This window comes from Thamnophis sirtalis, unplaced genomic scaffold (assembly GCF_051295495.1).
Source record: "Thamnophis sirtalis isolate CommonGarterSnake01/CBP01778 unplaced genomic scaffold, rThaSir2_p1.2 scaffold_3, whole genome shotgun sequence".
NCBI classification, from domain to species: domain Eukaryota; kingdom Metazoa; phylum Chordata; class Lepidosauria; order Squamata; family Natricidae; genus Thamnophis; species Thamnophis sirtalis.
Genome location: NW_028261383.1, coordinates 119,475,523 through 119,499,360, shown reverse-complemented (window position 1 = coordinate 119,499,360; position 23,838 = coordinate 119,475,523). Strand labels below are relative to the sequence as shown.

The window sequence follows — 23,838 nt, the reverse complement described above, 5'->3', positions numbered from 1 at the left end:
AAAATGCTTCTAGTGTTCCTCACAGAATGTTCCTATCCATAATGCCTTGCCACTTTTGGTGTTGTGTTTTCCTTTGGGGGCATACTTTGAAGCAAAACAGTGAGCAGCAGACACCCAATGTTAAAAAAAAAATCTACAGGTGTACATAAAAAATTCTACCAAAAGAAATCTGCAAAGTATGCCCACTTCTTTCAGTTTTTTTAAACATTTCTTTTGAAAAATAAGCTATAATAACCTGTTGTGCACCAAAGGAAGAACCAGAAGACACATAGGTGCCCATGCGCATGACCATGCCAATGTGATTTTTCAGAGCGCTCGGTCATTTCCTTTGCCCTTTGTAGCATCTCTCTTGGTCTACAAAGTGCCAGTTCTCACCTACTGTTTGGTTTTTTCCCTAATTTTATTCAGCATTATTTTTATTCCTGCATACAAGTTCTCAGTATTTGTATTGTTGTTCAATGTACATTTCTAATAATGTTTTGGTTGTCACTGATTTCAAATCCCTTTATTCAATCTTGGAAAGTTGTCAATACAAATTGACAAGATAAACCACAGCAGTTTCTAGGACCAATTCCTGGGAGTTGCTAAAAACAGCTAAGCTTCCAGAATTGCTTCTTTCTTCTTATAAATGTGGCAAAAACTTATCAGTTTTCTAAAATGGTCAATGGCTGCTCTAGTAGGCAGATCCCGGGTGTGCTTAGATTGAATGCTGCTTAGGAAAATTAACTAGGCAACAGCTATTTACATATTTCTTTGGGAAGTGGATGGAATCCATGATGGATTTCAGTCCTTCCCATACCTGATAAGCACAGAATATCTGCTGTGGGTAGTCTGAGGTTCATATCCTGTTTTGCTAGGTTAGAACCAAGAGCCTCATTCTACTGGCATCACCTACCTCCAGTTTCAATAAGCACATCTAATAGTTCATCCATCTGCTGACTTTGAGTCATTTGCTGCAGCAAGAAAAAAAAAGGAGATGAAATATGGAAGTGAAGAAATGGATTACATATTTTATTGTAAAAGAAATCACTCTTAAGGAAATGAGATATCATAGTTCTGTAGTGTTTGTTGCTGCAATTAAAAATCTGACGTAACAAGCAAATTCCACATAAATATCAGCAGTTTTTAGTGCACAGGTGAGCAATCTGTGACTTCCAAGGCTTTAGGTGGTTTCCTGTGTCCCCCTCCCACTTTTTCTGGTCTTGGAGGCAGAGCTGATCATAACTGCTAAAAACTAGCAGTATCATTTTGACGGGGACCACATGAACAATGTAATGTGAACACTGAAAGGGTCAAAAAATAAGAAACCCCAGGGGAACCATTTTTGTATGACTTGGCCTCACTTTTCCTACAACCCTCAACCAACTCTATGAATGTTAAAATGTTAATAATAGTATTGCCCATGTGACCCAGGAGTTAATATGCCCTATGGTGCATTATTTAATGTCCCATTTTTCAAATATTAAACAAGAATGAAAACCCCTCCCTGGATTCCCTAAGATATTCAACCTCATCCTTTTCATAGTTACTAAGAAATAATTCCAGTGGATTTACAGTTCTTATTTATGTGGGTTGTAACCTCTCTGTGAGAGGGAGGGAGGGAGGGAGGAAAGAGTCTAGATGACTCAAGTGAATGCAATCCAGGGCTATTTCACCTCTAATAAAAAAAAAATTGGCTTAATTCCTTGGTTTAAATTTTATTTTAATTCTGTAAATTGCAATGTCACACTATGACAAACTGGATCCAGAACAGCTAGATAACTAGATACCAGCATTACTATAAAGTCGGGGTTTGAAAGCTAGATGAAGTAAGAAGCCTTAAAGGACTGCAAAGGAATGGCTCCAATTATCTGTACTTCATTGACCAAATAAATTAAAGTTAATAATCCTGTAACTCCAGAGGAAGAATCACTTATCCTTTAGTAAATTCGCTGCTGCTAGCCCAGACTCAATGCTCAAGTTGAGCATGTGTCTCAGATTTTCAGGTTTGTCATTGTTTGATTCCCCCCACTCTGCCTGGGCCACATAGATCAGGTGTTTTTAACCTGGGATTTGTGGATTCCTTCCTGATTTCCTCTGAATTGGAAAATATTACAATTTTATTTTTACTAGCTTGTACGTTGACAACAAAGTAATCTATGACCTCTAGACTGCAATAAAATTTCTTAATTTCAAGAAATATCACTAGCTAAAAGTATTAAAACTAAAAAAGAATATTGTTATTAATTTAATGGATTAATAAAAACATATTTCTGTATTACATATTTAATAGTTTGATAGTTGTATTTGAGCACAATTGGTTTCCTTTATATTATGCAGTAAATCCATGTATTTATTTTATGCATTCAAAATAAAAGGACTCCTTTATTTAAGGACCAGACTTTTAAAAATCCTTGCAACAGATTGTGTTTTGCGATGAAAGAGTACAATGCTAAAAACCACCTGTAGCCAAGCACAGCCCTAAAATACCATCATGGACCATTACCTGTTTTACAGCATCAGCATAAGGTGGAGGCTGTTTTCCCTCTGGGAGAGCAGTACTTGATTTACAAAAGCTGGCAGACAGAATGGAATACTTTGGGCCCCCTTGTGTCGGCACCTATATGGAAGCAAAATCAACAGTAGGAATCCAATCGAATCTCTGTTCCTTGGCAGCTGCACCTGAGGTCCCCTGAGCTGAAACATCTTACATATTGGTGTCAATCATAGCTTAATGCAACCCCAAGGAACGAAAACAAATATGAACCCAGATCTTGCCAAAAATACTTTTTCCACCCTGATACAATCTTACTAAAGTGATGCAAGGAAAACTTTGCTTAGTTTTCACCCTCACGTAACCCATAAAACCAACTCCATTTCCAACTGATCCAAGGAAGACATTCAATAATGGAGGTTCTATTCGGTGCTGAAACAATGCCTGGAACCCATCTCACCAGTTTAAAAATATCTGCACTAACTCTCAATTTATTTTCAGACTGAACTCAAAGTGTCATGTTTATATTTTAAAGCCCCAAACAACCTGGGATCTGCCTATTTTGAGAGATTTTGTATACAGTTGTCCAAGTATTATAAGTATATCTACGCAGCTGTTTCTTTACATCTAACGTCACTGGAAATAGTGATGTGGTTATGGTTCCCTGACTTTCCCCCCAGAAATACGTCCTTTTAAAATAGGACTCTTATTACTGAATTGCTTGCACTGACTATTAAAAGGCCAATGAGTAAATTACAAAGGCAAAATATGTGTACTTTCTTACCAGAGTTGTGCACAAATGGCGGCTGGGGGGTTGTGGAGAACTGCTGCGTCCTTCTCCCTGATGGCTAGGAGACATGGAGAGAAGGTAATGGCTGTTTGGTGAGGGTGGAAGGCTGATATGTTGAGGACTCTTCGCTGCCTCTAGTGGAGAATGCTGAGGAGAGCACTGTGGGCTTAGGAATGTGGAGGAGAGTATGCCATTTTGTCCAGAAGGTTCCATGCAATGGCTATTTACAAGATGAGGCATCTGAGGTGTCCCACAGTTACTTAATGCCTCAGAATTGCTAGCCTTACCTTTCAAGGCAGCTTGCTTAGAGGCAAATGGGCAGCTGGACACTGCATTCTCCTGCTTGACTGGAAAACCAAACACATGTGCTGGGGGCTGCTTATCTTCCAGTCCATGGCTTCTTTTGCGCTTCTGGAGCTGCATTCTCAACTCTTCCACTTGCCTCTGCTCCTGCTGCAATTTCCAAGTCAGCTCATTGATTACTTTTTGCTTTTCCACGAGCATTTTGTCTTTCTCTGTGTCAACTCTTTCGACATCATGCTGGATACCAACTCCGTTGATGCTTCCCACCAAGTTCTCCTCACAACCACCTTGCACAGGTGAGGGGTGCAAGACAAACTGAGGGGAAGACATTGGTCCTTCATTGAAACTGTCTGGCAAGGAGCCACTCACTGACAGGTCAGAGGAAGCTGGAGAGATGGGCGGAGTGGAACTAGTGCTGCCAAAATGGTAAAAGCCATTGGATAACAGACTGGTAGAAGACTGTGATGGATAACTGGAGAGAGAGCTTGTTGGGGTTACTGGGAAAGTGACCGTGGTTATTTCATTGAAAGAAGCCACTGAATTCCCACTGCACTCTTGAAAGGGTCTAAGACGTTCCATCAAGGCTGTTTTTGTACCTGATACAGGAAGTCCCCTTATTCGGAGTTGCTGTCTTAATTCTGACACCTGTGATAAAATGGCTTCATTAGTGTCAACCTCATTTTTTACTTTATTGTGTGTTTATTGTTGAAAAAGAAACTTGTTTTAATCACACTGTTTTAGCCAAACAAAAGCTAAATCTAGAATCATTTGTTCCGACCGAGAGATCTTATTACCTAGCCTTCAGAGAAACTGCTATTAACTGTTAACTCTAAATTGGGAACCTTGTACAACCTTGTCATTTCCAATGGATTTCTATAATTTTGGAATTATTTGGAATAATCAAATCATAGTGTACAGTAATGAGTCTGAATTAAGAATGAATGCCTTTGTCTTACATATATTTGTCTAAATTCAGCCTGTGTTATTATTCATATATGTCAGGATAATTCTAATGCTGAGTTTCTAGATGTACATCAACCAATTTATGTAAAAGAAAAGCAGAATGTGGATCAAAGAAGTCATGTCAAGGTATTTTAGCTGAGGTAACCAGAATTCCGATAAGTTACCTTAGAATTCAAATAAGTTCATTGACTCTAAGACTGTGCAAAGATCTAGAGTCAAAATCAGGCGTACTTTTTCCAGGAGTCACATATAAGCCCAGGAAAAGATAGCTCTGGAATATACAATAAGTTTCAGTTTCTGGTTCAGCCTTTGGCAAATGAGGGCCATTGCAATTGATTCAATAAACCATAATTAAACCTTCTACAACTTGCTGTATCTTCCAACATTGTTAAACCATACTCTGCGCATAATACTCACTTTAAGGTCATCCAGATTGGAGGGGAGAGGACCTGGTTTGAGGGATGAAATGCAAGATGGCCCAGAAAAGGTTCCCTTCACTGGAGAAAGAGGATTATTGGTGATTGTCATAGGGGAAGAGCCTGAGATTTTAGGCTCATTCGGTTGTCTAAAGAAAACAGGAGTAACATTTGTTACTATGATATCTTCTTTTGTTTCTAAATCAATGTCAATTGTCAATATATCAGTTTTGATCCTAGTTTTATTATGCATTCACTATCATTTTTTTCCTGAGATTTCAGTACAAAATAGTAGTACTTTAGCAGAATTTCAAACAGAGAGATGCTTTGGCCCACTACAGACTTGTAGTGCTCACCTTAAAACAGGAGTGTTGATTTTATTGAGGGCTGTATTCAGGGTTGTATTTGACCTCAAGTGGGATAGGGTGTGTTGGGGCGCCTGTGGTTGCCCAAGTGCTCTACCAATAAAAACGGGCTCCCGAGCTCCATTTTCAACTGCGACAGGCTCCTGCAACCCTCTGCCAGTGAAAATGGAGCTTTGTTTTTGCTGGCAGAGGCACCACAGATCAGTGCTTTGCTGTTTCCAGGGCGGCCTAGATTGAAGCATCCCGTGGGCTGGATCTTGAGCTTGACACCCCTGCCTTAAAAGGCTTATTCCAAGGTCTCCAAGCTACAGAAGAATTAATTCCTAGTCCTAAACCCCAAACTCTTATTTCTTGTAGCACGGGCATCCAAACCCACTGGATATCTATTGATCCTTCATTTCCAGTGTGCAAATGAATGTAGTAGGAATATTTATAACATGCAAGTCTAATATTTAAAGAATGCTAATCAGCCATACCACCAAATGGTGGCATAGCTCTGTTATAAATGGTCACCCAGGAAGACAGAAAAACATTTCCACCAGCAACTCACTTTAGCTGAGAGGAATGTGATCCAGGGTAATTGAACTGCTGCTGGTGCCGATGCTGCTGTTGCTGGCTAAGGATCTGGAGCTGCAGGAAGAGCTGTTGTTGTTGCAGTAGCCTGGCGTAGGCAGAGTCCATGGGAGGAGGAGACTTCTCTGCCTTCTGGTCTGGTGGAATGTACTGGTGATATTTTAGCTTCTTCACTTTGGGCTTCATCTCCTTGGGTTTTTTGTGGCGATTCTTACCATCACTTGAAGATTTTGACTGTGTGTGTTCCATGCAAAAAAATATCAGGAAGGTCAGTTGGAACCCAGAGCTTTTGAAAGGCCTATCTAATTAACCCATTTCTTGCTAAGTCTGGATTCTCTGGAGGACTAGCCCTGATATTCAGTACCCACAAAAGCCTTTGAGCTTCAAATTAATGGGTGAGGAATATACAGTAAGAGAAACCTGATTCACTCTTCCTCCTTTTATATGCAGTTCAGCGCATAAAACAACTGGCATCATGTTCACATAATATTAGGTGCACGTTCCTTTCATATATTCTGATTTTCCACCTGCTGCCATTTAGGAGAACATGGAAAATAATTCAAAATGGCAATGGGACTCTTGCATTTTAGTGAAGGTATTTAGCATATTTAAAAATTGAAGCCTCCTTAAATAGCTAAATTGAACTTCCTAACTTAAATCTGTCTGCTTCATGAATGACAGCAGGGCAAAAAAGATGCATCTATATAACACTAACTGCCATCCCTGCCTTTCTGATCAATTACTCCACTTAATAAATTATGCAAAATTGCCTTAGTAGTCATATTTGTGGGCTATAATTTCAGAAATATTCCAGTGACTTTTAAAACTAGCATTTCTCTTTCAGAGCAACCATGGTTATGCTCTAGTTGGTCAACATTTGTCTCCTTTTATCTAAATTATGAAAGATACTAACATACCTTTACAGATGTAGTAATAGGAATAGGAGGTGTCTGCTGCCCATTGAGCTCTTTTGGACTTTCTGGGTGACTATTTTGCAGAGATGATGAATCAGCCATATCATTTTCAGAACTATGGGAATGGCCCTGAAACAAAAAAACAAAAAAGCATTGAAAATGCATGTGACAATTATGCCATCAAGGTAGATAGTTTCATGAAGATTGGTGCAGATAGGCATTTTATGAAAGTATATATCAGTGAGCTACACTAGGTGGATTGATAGCTGATTACCTTGCCTTTGTTCCATTTTTTTAAATTGTAGTAAGGGCTCAATCTATATATGGGCTCATGGGACATATCAAAATACAGAATAAAACATAATATATGACACAATAGAACTATATATAAAAGTGGAATATGAGAAACAGGTTAAATAAAAAGGATAAACTAAAGAATAAAATATTAGATCATTGAGTCATCTCTACAATTTACCCCAATCAGACCCACATATGTAGATCCCAACTAAGCTGTTTTATTCAGATAAAGGGGTGTGTGGTATGTGATTTTTGAGTTCTGACCGCATATGAAATATGTAGTTCTAATATGAGGATCTTGTTTGTCTAATATGTGGTTCAAGATGCCAGTCTCTCTCTTTCTTATATAGTTGACACTCAAATCATATGTGTGTTATATATTCTATAGCTGGAGTTCTGCAAATACAAATATGTTCACTTTAAGGGACTTGATTAAACAGTCTGTGTTTAACTATTGTACCTCACAGATTGAATCTGATATGTGCAGGCTGAATCTATACATTATCTTACCTCCTTGAGGTATTCTTTTATTTGGTAATTCTCCATGCAGCATAACACATTGATTATGTATCAGTTTATAACTTCTTTGTACAATTAGGAAAATCCTTATGGGGAGTCATAGCAAAAGCAGCCTTGCATCAAAATTAAGCAATAAGTAGAGTAGCCTGATATGCATGACAACCCGTGAGAGTGATGAAGTATACTGTGAAAATCTGATCATCTTTTAGCTTGCATACGTTTAAGTAAATCCATGTTGCCAAATGATTCACATATACAAGTGTACATGCAAACAACATTTTTGGGATATTCACCATAATCAATACCTTTTGCAGATGACTTTGGATGGCCTGTTACACTATTCCTATAAGTAATATGTGTACTAAGACCAATCACATTTATCAGGCTGGTGTTATTAGGAAACCAAATGGAGGATTATTGGGCTCCCTGCCATAAGTGCTTGGAAAATGGAGATGCCCCATGCCAAGTACACTGTGTAACAAAGCTGTTGGAATGAAGAAGAGCAGCACTAGCCAAGAATATGTCGTGTTCAGGTTAACAGTGGCTTGGGATCCTTTGCAGGACACCTCCATGTTTTATGTAATCACCAAAGGCTGACCTTAAGGATGACTTCCTGCACAGGTTACAGTGCCCTTAGAGAATTTTGACATATACTGCACCTTTACATGCATACCTTGTATTTGCCTTCTTCTGTGGGTTAGAATAGCTAATTCTGAATGCTATTTTAAAATGAAGGCAAATTATGAAAATATATAACAATGAGGCTGATGAGAAATATCCTTACTATATTGGTTGTAAGGTATCTTTTCTTCCCAAACCATACTTAAGAGTACTGATGGGAAAAATGACTACCATTTGTATACAGATATTAGCTGTGCACTGTCCCAAAGGAAGATAAGATCTTCTTTGTGTTAAGCTCTACTCTTGGTGACTTCCTGGATGTTTCTGTGTGGTTTTCCTAGCAGCAATATGGAAGTATTTTGTCATTGCCTTTTCCCAGGATGTTTTTCCATTTTCTAGTCATCAACATCCTTGACATCCCCAGATAGAATCCCATCTGAATATTAACCAGATCTTTCCTTAGCCTTTTGAGATAATCCAAGACTGCCAACGAAGGCCATCAGCTATAAAGTAATTTGAGATGATGAGCCGGTAATTCAGCAAAATGGGCAAAACAACTTCTCATGTAAGAAGTAATACATTATACAATCTAATTAATCCTCTCAATGAGACAGTAAATTGAATGGGATTTCAGTTCTCCTACTACTGAGCAAGACAAATTCCAAACTGTGATGTGATTGAGCATAATATTCACAACTCTCTGCAATCTAGCCTGCAGTAGGTGATTAAAATATCTAAGAATAGCTTTGTCATATCATATCAGTTTTAATCTAGCAAGTAGAAGTAATTGTCAATCTGACAAGTAAACCATGACAACTCATATTGCATAAAATGACAGTCTACTAACCCCTTCTTCTTAGCTAGACACAAACTCAGCTGAAATTCAAATATTAAAAATGCTTATTTGACCAAGTTTATATACTAGAACCTGAAGATTCTACCAAAATCAGAGCAAAGCAAATTTATAGCAGTCATATATCAATTTAACAATCTACCTTGCAACTGTTATACTGCATATGTTATAGTCACTTCATGGAATTTTCTTCTGAGTAAAACTGTTTTTGCTTTTGTTTAATTTGAGGCTTTCTAACACAGAGAAAATAAAAAACTGGCGTTACAAGTACAGTTTTTCCTCACACTAAATTGGAGAGGGGGAAATATTGCCTTCTGCTTTCACACCTTACATATTAAAATATATAATAAATAACCAAACAGAGAAATTACCATGATGACCATACTGATATGGAGATAAACCATTATGACCATGGTTTCAAAGAGATGAGAGACAGGAAACTGAGGGAAGTGTAATGGCAAGCTAATAACCATGTACTACTAACTCAGTCTTTCCTGGCTGTGGTTCTTACCAGGTGGCAAACCAGTCATCCCAAGCCTCTTTCATCACAGAGAAAGGGAAAGTGAGATCACTCTAGACTCATTATACTGTCAAAGCTTAGAACATTCCATGTCAACAGCACTACTGCAGTGTACAAAGCTGTTTATAGATTGGGTCAAACAATCCCAGGCTCATTTTTTTGTTAAGCTAGATATAATCCAGTTATTTTCCTCAAATTTGGAAAGAATTCCAATCATTTTCCAAGCTACGTTTGGGCCCTAGAATTCTTGCTAAAATGTATCCACCCATTTTATATACAACAGCAAATGTATTTTGGACTTTTGTTGGACTCCCCATCCCAGAACGTTTCATTAAAACTGCTGTTCAAGATTTTCCCCAATTTTATCTAAACACTCTCTTAAAAACCTGCCTCTAGGGGTGAGAGGCAAAACATTTTTCTCGCACAAGACTGCTGGGGCCAAAGATGCTTGCAAAGAATGACTTTATTTAAAGAGGCAGGATACACATTCTTGAGGTACGCTTCAAAACAGGTTCTAAGCTATGAAGTCACTCTAAGTCAAGGTTAACTATTACTGAACTTTCAAACCTCATTTTCTCAACCAGACCCCATTATTATTATTATTTGGCTTTCACACAATTTAAGGATAATAAAAAATTTAATTTTTGAAAGTTTTTTTTTAAAAAATAACTAGTTGTTATTGAATAGGATATGAGACGTGAAACATCTACACCAAATATTATTTTACCTGAGTTGTCCCAGACACTGAAGAAAATGTTGCTTCGGGTATTTTAATTCTTGCTGCCAATTCTGTCGACCCTTGAGAATCCTCACTTTTAACTTGCTCTGGGGACAGTCCATCATTGCTGCTATCTTCTTCAAAGGCAAAGGCATCTGAAGATTTAGTGAAGTTTCCTTGGGTACCTAGGAAGATAGATGAACTCAGTAATAGGTTATAATGACTTTGTTGTGAATGGCAATGGGTATTGAATGAATTTGCAAGGGGAAAAATTGCAAGTGGGAAATGTTCATACTTGGTATTACAGTATATATAACATCAGCAGAGACTCATTATTTGGGAGGGGGCATGTTTCATTTTAACATTACAATGAAGACCATAAAACTGTGAATAATAAAGAACTTGAGTCTATGGGAACTGATTCAATTCAAAACCTTTATTGTCATTGTACATCATGTATACAACAAAATTGGTTTAGCCTCTACTAGTGCAGTCCATACAAGAATACAAGACAACATGAGTAATATAAAGAATAATCCTTATATAAGTAGTTAGGGGAAAAACTAGTCATACGATTCCATATGTATGTCATATTCTGGGCAACATGTCTATTACTCTGCTGTATGATCTTATATCATGGTATATACATATTACATACTACACTGGCACAGTGAAATTCATCATATTAATCTGTTTGTGGTGCTATATTGTGTTTAGGAGTCTGACAGCCCATGAATAAAAGCTGTTTTTAAAGCTGTTTGTTCAGCTGACTGTACTTCTGTGTATTCTGCCCAATGGTAAAAGTGAAAAAGACACTGGTCAGGATGTGAATCATTCCTAAGTATCTTTCTTACTCTGCTGAAACAATGAGACCTGGCAATGTCACCCAGTGGTTTTAGGGGGCAACCAATGGTTTATTGTGCCAAATTGATCTCTCTCTGTAGTGCCTTCCTGTCTGTGGCTGTTAAACCAGCATACCATACTGTTATGCAGAATGTGAGAACACTTTATATTATGGACCAATAGAAAGAAATCATCAGCCATTGTTCCAACTGATTTTTCCACAGGACTCTAAGGAAATGAAGTCTCTGTTGAGCCTTACTAACCACCAAGGACATGTTGTCTTTTAAGGTGAGGTCTTGACTAATGAGCACTCCCAAGAATTTTAAAGAGGAAACCCTCGCAACACGCCCCCCCCCGATATACAGTGGGGCAGGTTCCTCTCTTTGTTTCTGGAAATCCAACACCATCTTCTTTGTCTTGCTGGTGTTTAGATGTAGGTTGTTTTTTTTGAATACCATGTGGATACCTTTTGGACTTCTTCCCTGTATGCTGATTCGGCCCCTCCAGTTATAAGACCCAGCATTGTTGTGTTGTCTGTAAACCTTATTATGATGTTGGGTCAATCAGAGGATATGCAGTCATGTGTATACAGCGAGTACAGGTAGGGGCTGAGCACACAGCCCTGAGGAGCATGTGAGGGATTAGTTTCCAAAGCCTTTAGTTGTCATTTGCCTTCTGTACAACATTTCTTGTCTTGTCCTTCCACTGATGTCAATGTATCTCTTGGCAGATCTGACTGAGTCAATTTTTTTGCAAGGCTCCATATGACTTTCCAAGTAAGCAGGAGTTCTTCTTTAGAGAACTTGCTTGACTGATAATGGAAGAAGTAGCTACAGTTGTCTCCTGTGACACAGGCTTTTCTGCTATCTGCAATCCTTGTGATCTCAATGAAGGGGCTTCTTGATGACACAGCTATAGCAATAGCAATAGTAATAGCAGTTAGACTTATATACCGCTTCATAGGGCTTTCAGCCCTCTCTGAGCAGTTTACAGAGCCAGCATATTGCCCCCCACAGTCTAAGTCCTCATTTCACCCACCTATGAAGGATGGAAGGCTGAGTCAACCTTGAGCCGGTGAGATTTGAACCGCTGAACTGCAGATAGCAGTCAGCTGAAATGGCCTGCAGTACTGCACTCTAACCACTGCGCCACCTCGGCTCTTCTTAAGGCATGAGTACTGTGCAGTTGCTTCACTGATGAAAGGCCCATCCAGGAAGATCACAAAAGAGGCATTGCACAGCTCACAGCAAATTCTAGTGGCCAATGGGGTACAAAACTATGATCATCTGCACCAGCACAACCAACAGGATACTCTCCCAACATTGTGAAAGAGAATGCAGAGAAATCAGTATGAGTCATATGATGCAACTGAGATATTGCCACCATCATCAGCTGAGTAAATCACTGCAAAGAAGTCTGTTGCTACAGGAAATCCATATGAAGCCTCACAACCAGGCTGATCCACCAAAACCTACAGTAACTAGGAAGTACACTGCCCAGATGATCTACTTGTATCCTTAAAATTTTTACCATACATGTAAATTCTCACTTGCTCAGGATTCACTAAGCCTTCCATCCTTCCGAGGTTGGTAAAATGAAGACCCAGTTTGTTGGGGGCAATATGCTGACACTGTAAACCACTTCAAGAGGGCTGCAAAGCACTGGGAAGTCTAAGTGCTATTGCTATATAAATTTTAAATACAGCATGTATTACAAGAATGTGTGCAAAATGACTGCCCATTTTGCACACATCACAAAAACAAGATCAAAACTACATATAGGATGATTATGCATGTACCATATCAGGATCTCTATTAGCAAAGCTGCAATAACAAAGGCTTATCTAACTGTAAACCGTAATAAAACAAATCAAAATAAAATATAAATAACCAACCCCCCCCCCGCCAAAATAAATTCCAAGCACTCAAAATTAAGCAATGGTCAACCCACGATTATATTCAGTTGATGAAAACCATCACTGTAAGTTGATAAATAGAGATTGAGCTTTATAATTGCAAGAGAATACTTTATTTATTTCAGAGAAATACTTTGATCTGGCTGTAAAACTCAATGTATATTTCATCATCACATATATACAGATAAAATTATGCTGAATACACAAGATATACACTTAGACTGCTGGAATTTCTAGCAAGTGATTTTTTTAGCAGACCTTGTAGGCATATATTCAAGATATTTCTTAAAGCAATAAGGGCCATTATTTTCTATTCTAGGTTTTGGAAGTACATTTTCAATTTTAATGCAGGTATTATAATATACCATTTGCACACAATTTATTTTCATGTAAGTTGCTAAATCACTCCCATCAGTTCCTGTACAAAAGCTATACTGGACGTTGAAATCTCATACTGGATCAACACTGCAAAAATGGTGTGTCTAGGGCAAAATCTATATCTGATTTCATTTAATTTATATTTAACCTTAACTGCAACAAGATACAATTATTCTGTGATCACGTCATCAATTTCTTTTTTTGTAGACGAAATGATTGGACAGACATTTATCTGGAATGGTATAGGGTTTCCTGCATGAGCAGTGGGTTGGACTAGAAGACTTTCAAGAACTCTTCCAACTCTGTTATTCTGTATTGAAAATTACAATATGGAAGGGAAAGATAACAGATAACAGTAGACAGACGGAATCTGCAATATCACCTGAGTACCCCTGGAATAGCTGTGGATTGTCACTGAAGGTGAGTCAAGACAGGATTTCACCATGAGCTCAACACAAATTGGGTTCAACAAAGTGAACTTTTGGAAGTTTCTGCCAACCATACACTAATCCAAGCAGCCTCGTTAGATTCAGATCCTTATTTCTCTTCCAGAATTTCACAGCTCTGAAGAATGCAACTGCTATCTATTCTTTCAGGACAAATTATTCCTCTCCTGTCAGTTTGTTTCTTAAAAATGGATAGAATTGCTGGCAAAACATCATTCATCCTGGGAGAGAAAATGTACCAAGGAAGTCCCCAAGACTGTGTTGCCCGATCTCTGGTCAACAAACATCAAAATTCTAAAATGCCCTCCCTTTTAAAAAAAAATGTTGCAGTTTCCTTAGAGGAACACAACGAGGAGACTTTTTTGCCCTGTCGGTTTTGCTTCCTCAAGACTCAGTATGACTCCTGCCAGATGCTACTTCTCTGCCACTCAGCAGACTGGAGGAGTTCTGGAAAGTGTTCCTGTGCAATATCCCGTCATCTAGCAGGCAAAAGCGCTTGACCCTTGGCTTCTACTGATAAGTAAAGTGCTGGGAAAGACAGGCTCTATCACAAAGCCCCCGAAAGACTGGAAGACAGTGAAAGAAAAGAAGATTCCTTCTAGGCCCTGTAATCTTTGCAGGGCCGAGTCTGGCTTTGATCAAGTGTCTTCCTGCTTAGCTAGCAAGGAGATATGTTGGATACGGAGGGGACATGCCAATAAGGAATAAACCATTCAGGAATACTTAAGTTCTGGTTGCTCATCAACATACATCCATGCTCCTTCAGAGGAATCACTCTAAAGGCAACTCTAAAGGAGTTTCTCCATTATAGCGGAACGTGCCTTCCTCCTCTGATGTGCTGGGTACAAAAATGTACCTGAACCATTACCTATGAAAACCTGAACAGGTACCTATTAAAATTACCTTTGATGGCCTCTTTCACAGCTGAGTCAATAGGAATGATATTCTTCTCCACCAGCTCCAGAGGTCCTGGTCTAAGAGCAATTTTTTCATTCAGATTGTCTGCAAGACGGGCTCGTTTTAGTTTCATCTGACTAGCTTGAACGGATTCTTCTGCAGTTGAATCTGTCAAGTAAGTGGTGAAAATGATCAAGTCTTGTATCAAATGACTTTTTCTTTTCCTGCTTAGAAAAAAGCTCAACAAGCACTGCATGCTATACATCATGTCAGAACAGTTTCTTTAAAGAGAAAATATTCAGGTTCCTTGACATGGATGCAATTGTAACAAAAAGCATTTGACCAGAACGCACTTGGCTTTCCCATTTTAGCAGAGCAGAGCAGAGCAGAGCAGAGCAGAGCAGAGCAGAGCAGAATTCTTTATTGGCCAAGTGTGATTGGATAGACAAGGAATTTGTCTCTGGTGTGTAAGCTCTCAGTGTCCATACAAGCAATAAGTGATAAATCATTATCATAGTCATTGTAAAAATGCATTCATTATCAATCATAAGATACAACACTTAGTGATAGTCATAGGATACTAAATAAGCAATCAACAAAAATCATAATAGGATACTAAGTAAACAATATAAATTGTAAGATACAAGTAACAAAGTTATAGTTGAAAGAAGATAAGATAGGTAATAGGAAAGACGAGAAGAAGAATAGAATGCATTATAAAATAATAATAATCTAGAAAAATAATATAATGCATATTATAATAATAGAATACATATTATATCATATATAATATACATTCTATTCTTCTTTTATAATATTATATAATTCTTCTATATTATTATTCTATAATCAATTATATTCTTCTTCTCATCTCTCCTATTACTTATCTTTTTATCTTCTTATAACTATAACTTTGTAGAATACATATTATATATAATGCAATGCAATGCTATGCTAATTATATTGTGTTGTGTATGTTATGTTGTTATGTTATGTTATGTTATGTTATGTTATGCTATGTTATAATCATAAAGTGATGTGTTTGTAGTCTAGTGTGATATGTCAACAAGGTCAGTCAGTAAATCATAACTTAATTGTGGAAAGGAAATCATGATTTCACACAATGGCTAGTGATTGACTCATTGATTGTTACTATCTATTAGAAATATTCATGCTATCATAAAGATTTATTCAACTGCATGGTTTATTTGCTTTATTACTGGCTTGTTCAACAAAGCATACTAGTCATATGCAGAAAATATAACTAGATTGACTACATTAGATAATTGGTATCTAACATCACAGAATGTAAGGGTTGGAAAGGACTTTCTTTCAGGTATTACCTGTATATGGTTTCCAAATAGTATTACCTGCATATGGTTTCCAAAAAGTATTACCTGTATATGGTTTCCAACTAATATTATTTTCCATTCAAGTGAGCATTTCCCACAACGCTGCCTCTATCTCAGTAGACTAGGAATCATTAGGAGTGAGTTCTTGGTGTAAATTGACTAGAGTTAATGGGCATTATGTAAATCATATCTGGATAAAATCATTTATATCCATTTTTTTAAAACCTACATATCTCAAACTGAAAGGGAAATGCAAAACTTTTGGACTAGTAGATAAAAGGTACCATCCGTACGTGGAATGAAACATAGCTGGAGGGAGTATTAAGACTTAAGTTACTTATTAAATGGATTTTTACAATAGAGAGCATTTCAGCCAGTCTTACCTTGAACAATGTGCATATCAAGCAGTTCAGAATGCTCAGGTCTGTTTCGGATCTTGTGCTTAAAATAATCTTCAGTCTGTAGAACATAAGAGCAGAGATTGTTACCTCACTAGCTTAATTTAGGAGCCAAGGTGGTGCAGTGTTTAGAATGCAGTACTGCAGGTTACTTCTGCTGACTGCTGGCTGTCTACAATTTGGCAGTTCAAATCTCACCAGGCTCAAGGTTGATTCAGCCTTCGATCCTTCCGAGGTTGGTAAAATGAGGACCCAGAGTGTTGGAAGAGATATGCTAATTCTAAACCGTTTGTAGAGGGCTGTAAAGCACTGTGAAACAGTATATAAGTCTAAGTGCTATTGCTATTAACTTAAGATATTAGGTATTTCCTTATAATGAGGAAACTGTACTATTTTAGTAGACACTCTCTGTTTTGCTCTAGACTTAAAACATGATCTGCTTACAACAATCTCTAATCTGAATACCAAACTTTTGCTAGTTAGATTTGGATCTGTTAAAATCTCCATTAATATCTCTTAGAACACAAATTACCGATAGCTGCATGAAATTTAGAACATGTATTAAATTCAAAACAGTTCAGTTCTTGTAACATAGACTGCAACTGCCTACAACATATACTTGGACTAAAGCAAATTCACTGACTTCATTTAAATAAATTTCAGGTGCTGTTTTTTAACCACTGCTGTATTTGTTTAAATTAATGTGATTAAACTAATGTTATTTCTGGAGATTCTCAGTCATCCAAACTAATGTTGTTTCAGGTCATGTGTGAAAAAAGGTTCATTCAGACCTCCCAGCAAACAACCATTCTCTAGCTACCTAAGAAATATACTACTACTGTAAATTTCTCACTCACTTTCAATTAAGAACCCAGTACTTTCAATAAAGGTTGAGAATGTATTTGTGAGTCTATTTTGGCTTTCCAAATGGATCCAGTTTAGGTCCTTTGACTCATATAATCCTTTTTTTCTTCTAGGCAATCAGCCAGTAGAAGCTTTGCAAGAGACAGTGAGATATTAACCTATGTCTGAACATACACAACACTTCAAAGATACTTCAGACTGCTTGAAGTCTCCCAAGCACATTAATTTTTCACAATGGGCTACAGATCCTTCTTTACATTAGCCATGACTTTTTGCAAGACACTCATGTAAAATAATGTAATCTCCCCCATCATCTTCTTGGCATCATTTTGAAACGAGTGGGTATATTTCTCCAGAACTGTAAAATGGAGCCAATCATTTGGTCCCCCTGTCTGCATGAGACCCAGTCACCCTACTGTTCCATGAACAGAGAAATAACACATATGCTGTGTTATGGTGGCTATAAGTATAAAGAGCTCTGGTGCTTAGAATGTAGCATGACAGGCTAACTTTGGAGATTGATCTGACCAGCTCAAGGTTGACTCAGCCTTCCAATCTTCTGAGGTAAAATGAAGACCCAGATTGTTGGGGGCAATATGCTAACAATGTAAACCACACAGAGAGTGCTGTAAAACACTCTGGGGCAATATATATTACTATTGTAATTCCTAAGCATTTCAAACCAATGGACACTTCTAGGATCTTACAAAACTTCTCTATGCTATTGGCCACAACCTAGCAACATTATGGTGGTCAAGGACTTTCCAGCCATTCTGTTATGTTCCATAAATTAGAAATATAGGCCACTGAACTACAGTCACAAACAAACAAAGCTTTTTTCAGTGGGATTATAGTTCTTCTTATGCATTTTTTTAAAAAAAGGCCTAGTTGGTCTAGATCTCTTAAAAAGACACTGTTCCATGCAGACAAGGACCTCCATATTATATATCTGCAAAGAGAAATGGAATCTTGCCTGAATAAAATAAGTATTTCTATCAGTTATATCACAAACAGTATGGAGTGGACATCATCCTATTGATATTGTTGGAGGACAGGTGATACTTTAGTCTTTGAAAATAGGAGAACCTACACCAGTTGGGAGCGGGAGAACAAGTTGAATCACCAGTAAACACAAGAAATCCTTAATTTCCAGATAATTTATTTGCAAGTGGGTAACATTATTAGAATCCCAACCCTGCTGCAGTACTGGTGTTTCTATTATCCAAACCTGTGATCAACTACAGAACAAGTCAATCTGTTTTCATAATAGGAATCTGGCTTAACCAATAAGCCTACGTGTAGTAAGATAAATTTGATATTACACACACACACACACACACACACACACACACACACACACACCCTTTTGTCATTTGCTCTTCCATTTTGGCTTTTCTTCCAGCTTTGATTTACAATGCCTAATCTCACAGCAAGGGCTGTTGATAACAAGAGCACCAGCTCAAAGGAACCTTACACTGTCATAAGAACTAAAGAGCAATGTGGTACACAGCAAGCAAAGGTATCAAGGTTTCCTTCTGGGATTTCCCCACAACCCCTGTGGCTTGCGTGATCAAGTGTAGCTAACTTGAATACACTTTCCATCTTACAGAGTTCAAATATTCATTTTCCTATGGCTATGTGCCAATGCCTAAGCTGAACATCCCATCACTGTATTTAGCACAGTTGCCTTCATTGAAATATGTCATTAAGCTTTTTTTTTCAGCCACAGCTTCGCAGAGGGATTCTCTGAGTCCTAAAAAGATTGTTATCCAGAGGGATGCCATCACCATCTACCCACTCAAATCCCTCCCCAATGTTACCTTAGTTTTCTCCAAGCTCTTCTTTTGCTCATGGAAGGGAGAAGGGCTTTTCAGTGCTGCAAACAGAAATAGAGAGAAGCCCAGTGAGCCTAACATGTATAGAGCATACTTACATTCAGCTTCACATTCTTCATAATAATAACAATAATAGTCACAACAGTAACACTAACATTTGCAATCTTATAGAAATCATTCATCTTTATCATAGATCGGGTGGTGGCATGAAAAATGGTGGAGGGTGGAGCTGAGCAAAGAGACAGATGTCATCTAAGCAGGAGACTCTCTTGTGGTGGATATCTTGGTGTGAAGAAGGCTAACACAAAAGCACAGCTTATCCAGGATCTGGGCATTTTCTCTGAAACAGTCTAAGAAATGCATTCATAATCTTGTATATTAATTCTAAATACTGTTACATAAGGTCATGCTTCTCAGATTGTGGTGGAGAATTCAGCATGATCAGTCGGAGAAGATCTAGCTGTAAACTGGACTGCGAATGAATGTCTCCCTTTAGCAACACTTGAGCTATATATCATCAGCACTTAAGAAATCAATGAAAGGAAAACCCCATTTTATTTTATCTTTTTTTTAAGTTTAGAGAGTTACTAGTTATCCATTAAATTCCAATTTTTCCAATTGTGTTTCTTTCATGAACCATTTTAGAATACTTATTTTAGCAGGCAGTTAAAAACCATCTTAAAAAGCCAGCAACAAAATATAGGAGGGGGAAATGCCAAATTATTGTAATGAGGGGGTGGGGTGTAGCTTGCATAGCCTCTTGGGACCATCAAGTTGCCCAGAATCAATGGAAAAAGGTACGTTTGGGCAATGTTCTTTTGAAAACATTTTGTGTGCCAGCAGTGAACAGCAACTACATATTTACTCAGGAGAAGAGACAGGGAAATTGTAGTGCGTGAGGCAAAAGCTGCTTCCTCAATTTTTGAGTATCCAATCATTTCATTTTCTCTACAGGTCCTTCACATGGAATCCAATTCCGATTATGCAATAATGCAGGTTTTCCCCATCTTTGGCAACTTTAACAGCCTGGACTTCAATTCCCCCTGCAGGCTGGGGGATTTTGGGCATTGAAGTCTACATCTCTTGAAGTTGCCAAGGTTGAAAAACACTGCTATATATGAAATAATACTAAAGCTAGTATAAGTCACTTGGAATGCTGGAACAAACAGAAAAGTGGAGTATAAATTCAAGAATATATTTTGAAAATAAATTATTTGCTGGCAAGGGGCACTTCAAAAATATCTGCTTTTCCATCTCCCGTGTCTTCTGATTTTTCATAATATAAAATATTTTGCTTGCTTCTGATTCCCCCTACATCTACTCTTGCTTGAAACTCTTCTTGCATGTCCCGTAGCCTAGGAAAAATGACGCAGGAGTAAAATTGACCTGAGTTAACAGGCAATAGGCCAGCTCTAATTGTCTGTTTGCTTCTAAACAAGCTACAGTAAAAAGAAAAAGTTCCCTTTTGTTTTGCATGGAACCAGCCAGTGTGTTTTGGGGTTTGTATGTGTGTGTTTTTTCATAGTTTATCTTTTTTTTTAATTTGTAAAGAGCTGTGGGACAATTAAGATCCCATTTCACTTAACTAGGCAGACAAGCCAGCATGCAGAGTTTCAGCTCGTTGTATTCACACCTTTCCTTTGGTCCTTTTTTTGTGCTGGGAAAGGAACTATACTGAAATGGACGTTCACACAAACAATGAGATAGAGAGAGGTCTTGTGCAACTGCAAGTGCCTGAATATAAGGTTTAATCAGCAGGGAGTTTGTTTTATGCCAGATTTGACACTTATCCTTAATCTAGTAATCTCATTGGAGTTAGAGAAAATAAGAGGGAGGGAGGGAGGGAGAGAGAGAGAGAGAGAGAGAAAGAGAGAGAGAGAGAGAGAGAGAGAGAGAGAGAGAATTCCCCATTGTCATTTTTTTTAAAAAAATCCTTTCAAAATGAGAAAATAGAAGGCAGGAATCTTCTTTTGCAAAATCTTAAACTTGACAAACTGTGCTGACTAGAAGCTAAATAAATACTGATCAAGTGGTCCAATCTGGCTCTTTGAAACATCAGTGAATTTTTCATAAGGAAATCTTTCTTCCCCATAAACTTGTTTTTGGAACTGTTTTTCATCAAGTGGGAGGCTGCTCCGTATTTTAAGAGGCTTAGAGAAGATCTGTTGGCACATAAGTCTTGACTGACTTCAATCTCATTTTTGGGGCCATTTCTAAGCCTCCTTTTTATTATAGGTTAAAGAGTAAAACTTCCTACTATCCAAAGCTATACAAAAGCTTCTAGATCTAGAGCTTTATTTCATTAATTGAAGTGTGGCCCAAAAGAAAGTTTGCAGACACAATTCAGGACCCTGTTTTAGTAAGTGTCAAATTATTGTTTGCTTTCTTTGCACAATTTCATAAGGCATTCAGCCAAGCTGTGCAATAAGAAAATCACAGATGATACTTTTTTTAATTTCACAAGCATTTTTTTTTTACTTTTGTTCCCTATCCCCCAAATAATAAGAGAGTAAAAACTGCTCTTAATTAATGATTTATACAATTTTCACGTGCCAGTTATGGCTTCTCTGCTTCAAATGAAATTTGTTGTCGGAGAAGTGAGTCGTTCTGCATTGATGTATTGGGCAAGCTAATTTATTATTTATTCCCCAGATTTAAGAGGACCCAGGTGATATATGCCTCCAATATACACTCAAACACAAACAGCAACTCCACAAAAACTAAACAAAAAGAAAAAAAGAATGAAATAAAAAATAGCATAGAACCTCTTCTAATGCCACAGTTAACAGTTGAAGAAAGATTTGTGAGAAAAGGCAGAATAGGCTGTAAAAAGGATCAGTGCCAACTTCACTGATCTAAAATTCTTCCTCCTTTGAGATGTTCTAGAACGAATATGCCTGTCCTGATGTGTGATCTGGACTAAGGAGGTGATGAAAATGCTTTGAAGAATAGAATTCAGGAAAATACATTTTTAAAAACAAACTCTACCAATGAATCAAATAACGGCAATAATTAAATTGTTATGTTCAGTAATCAGTTTCTCCTGTGTGACGTTGCAAGGAATATAGAAAGAAAAATCACAGAGAAAAGCAGAGCATTTATATAAAGTAAATACTGACAAAAATGAGGAAGAAGGCTGAATATTATGGCTGATACTTCTGCTCTTCCTCTATGTGGTTTTTCCAAGAATCTCCTATCCAAATTCATACTATTTGGCATACTATTTATTGCCTCAGCAGCTATTTCTGGCCATTTTTGGTCACTATTTCCCTGCCTATTCTATAGAAATCATCACTGAATGAAGAATGAGAATGAGCAAATGATCAGATTAAAAGGCAATTGACAACACTTGCCATAATAGATGACTACTATTTAAAATGGACTACTGCAAAGGCTGTTTCAGATTTTTCCTTATCCACTTTTTTTGCAGAAAAAACAAACAGTGGCCAAAGACATGTAGCACAAATCCATTTATCTTATATATGGCTTGCTGAATTTAACAAAACCCATGCCTTATTTCATGGTTGCTCTTCTATCTGCTTTTTTAAAACCTAGGTGAATAAATCCATTGCTCTACAGTGGATGTGAAGAATACTGTCAAGCTTTGTCTTCTAGAAGAAGATACATTTTGCATTATGAAGAACAGGGAGATAAAGGCTTATCCATCGATATGGTGAATGTCTGGAAGGTGGTACAGATCTGTTTGCCTGACAGCATAACCTACAACTATTATTCTTGCTTCTAGTTCCCCGTCACTTTCTTCCTTCTTCTCTTTGTGACCAAAAATGCCTTTCAGGAGGTAAACTAGAACTTTTATGGAGTGTCAAAGCATCCTTTGACAGTTGGCAAACACCAATGACACCTCATTTTTGTAGAACACGCCAGCTTGGCCTGATAGCAGGATAGGAATAAAACTGTCAAGAACTTTGGGCCACACAATTACATAAACAGTCCGTGAGATCCACTCAGAAGTGATTACATGCTGTACCTGTCCTACAGAGGCTGAAATGCCCTATGAAACTGCCAAGCTGCTGCATGCGCTATTTGCAGGGAAGTGACAGATGATCCATGCCAAATACATAGAACCATTGGCAAGTTGTGACTCAAGAGGAAAGCAATAGCAGAGCTAACAGCCACATGCTAAACCCAACGGATTTTGCAGAAATGGTGTGTGTGGCTAAGAGTTAGGGTGATCCAGCAGATAGAGTGTTTGGGCTGGGAGACCTGGATTCAGATCCTAGTTTGACCATGGACTCACTGGGTGGCCTTGGGCAAGGTGTTATCTCTCTCAGTCTCAGTTTCCCCATCTGCAAAAAATTGGAATAATCATGACCTAATGACCTACCTTAGAGGGGTTGTTTTGCAAGGCATCCCAAACCTGGCAACAAATTAATACAATCTAGTCTACCACACTTATACCACCACCCTCCAATGGACCCAGGGCTCTTTAGAATTCTTAGAAAAGTACAAGTTAAAGTTTTATACCTTATTTTCATTATTACAGCAGCAATAGCTCTTGGCAATTTAAAAAATATCCCAAGCACTATTTCCAGGGAAATTCCTTCTACTTGCTTATCATCTCAGC

General features: G+C 37.8%; 1 protein-coding gene across 5 annotated transcripts in view; it reads right to left on the bottom strand.

Annotated features, from left to right (window-relative positions):
* Window positions 1-23,838, bottom strand: part of MYOCD (myocardin) — a 37,501-nt gene that overhangs the window by 2,259 nt on the left and 11,404 nt on the right. For 3 of the 5 annotated variants that reach the window (XM_014058813.2, XM_087709823.1, XM_014058815.2), the window contains exons 3-12: window positions 19,239-19,294; window positions 16,540-16,615; window positions 14,811-14,972; window positions 10,335-10,510; window positions 6,801-6,926; window positions 5,861-6,117; window positions 4,947-5,094; window positions 3,258-4,211; window positions 2,486-2,599; window positions 896-953 (exon numbers count right to left, since the gene is read on the bottom strand). In XM_014058813.2, coding sequence (XP_013914288.2) covers window positions 896-953; window positions 2,486-2,599; window positions 3,258-4,211; window positions 4,947-5,094; window positions 5,861-6,117; window positions 6,801-6,926; window positions 10,335-10,510; window positions 14,811-14,972; window positions 16,540-16,615; window positions 19,239-19,294 — 2,127 coding nt within the window. Of the gene's footprint in view, window positions 1-895; window positions 954-2,485; window positions 2,600-3,257; window positions 4,212-4,946; window positions 5,095-5,860; window positions 6,118-6,800; window positions 6,927-10,334; window positions 10,511-14,810; window positions 14,973-16,539; window positions 16,616-19,238; window positions 19,295-23,511; window positions 23,561-23,838 lie in introns of all 5 variants that reach the window. The other 2 variants (XM_014058814.2, XM_087709822.1) reach the window with 1 other exon arrangement.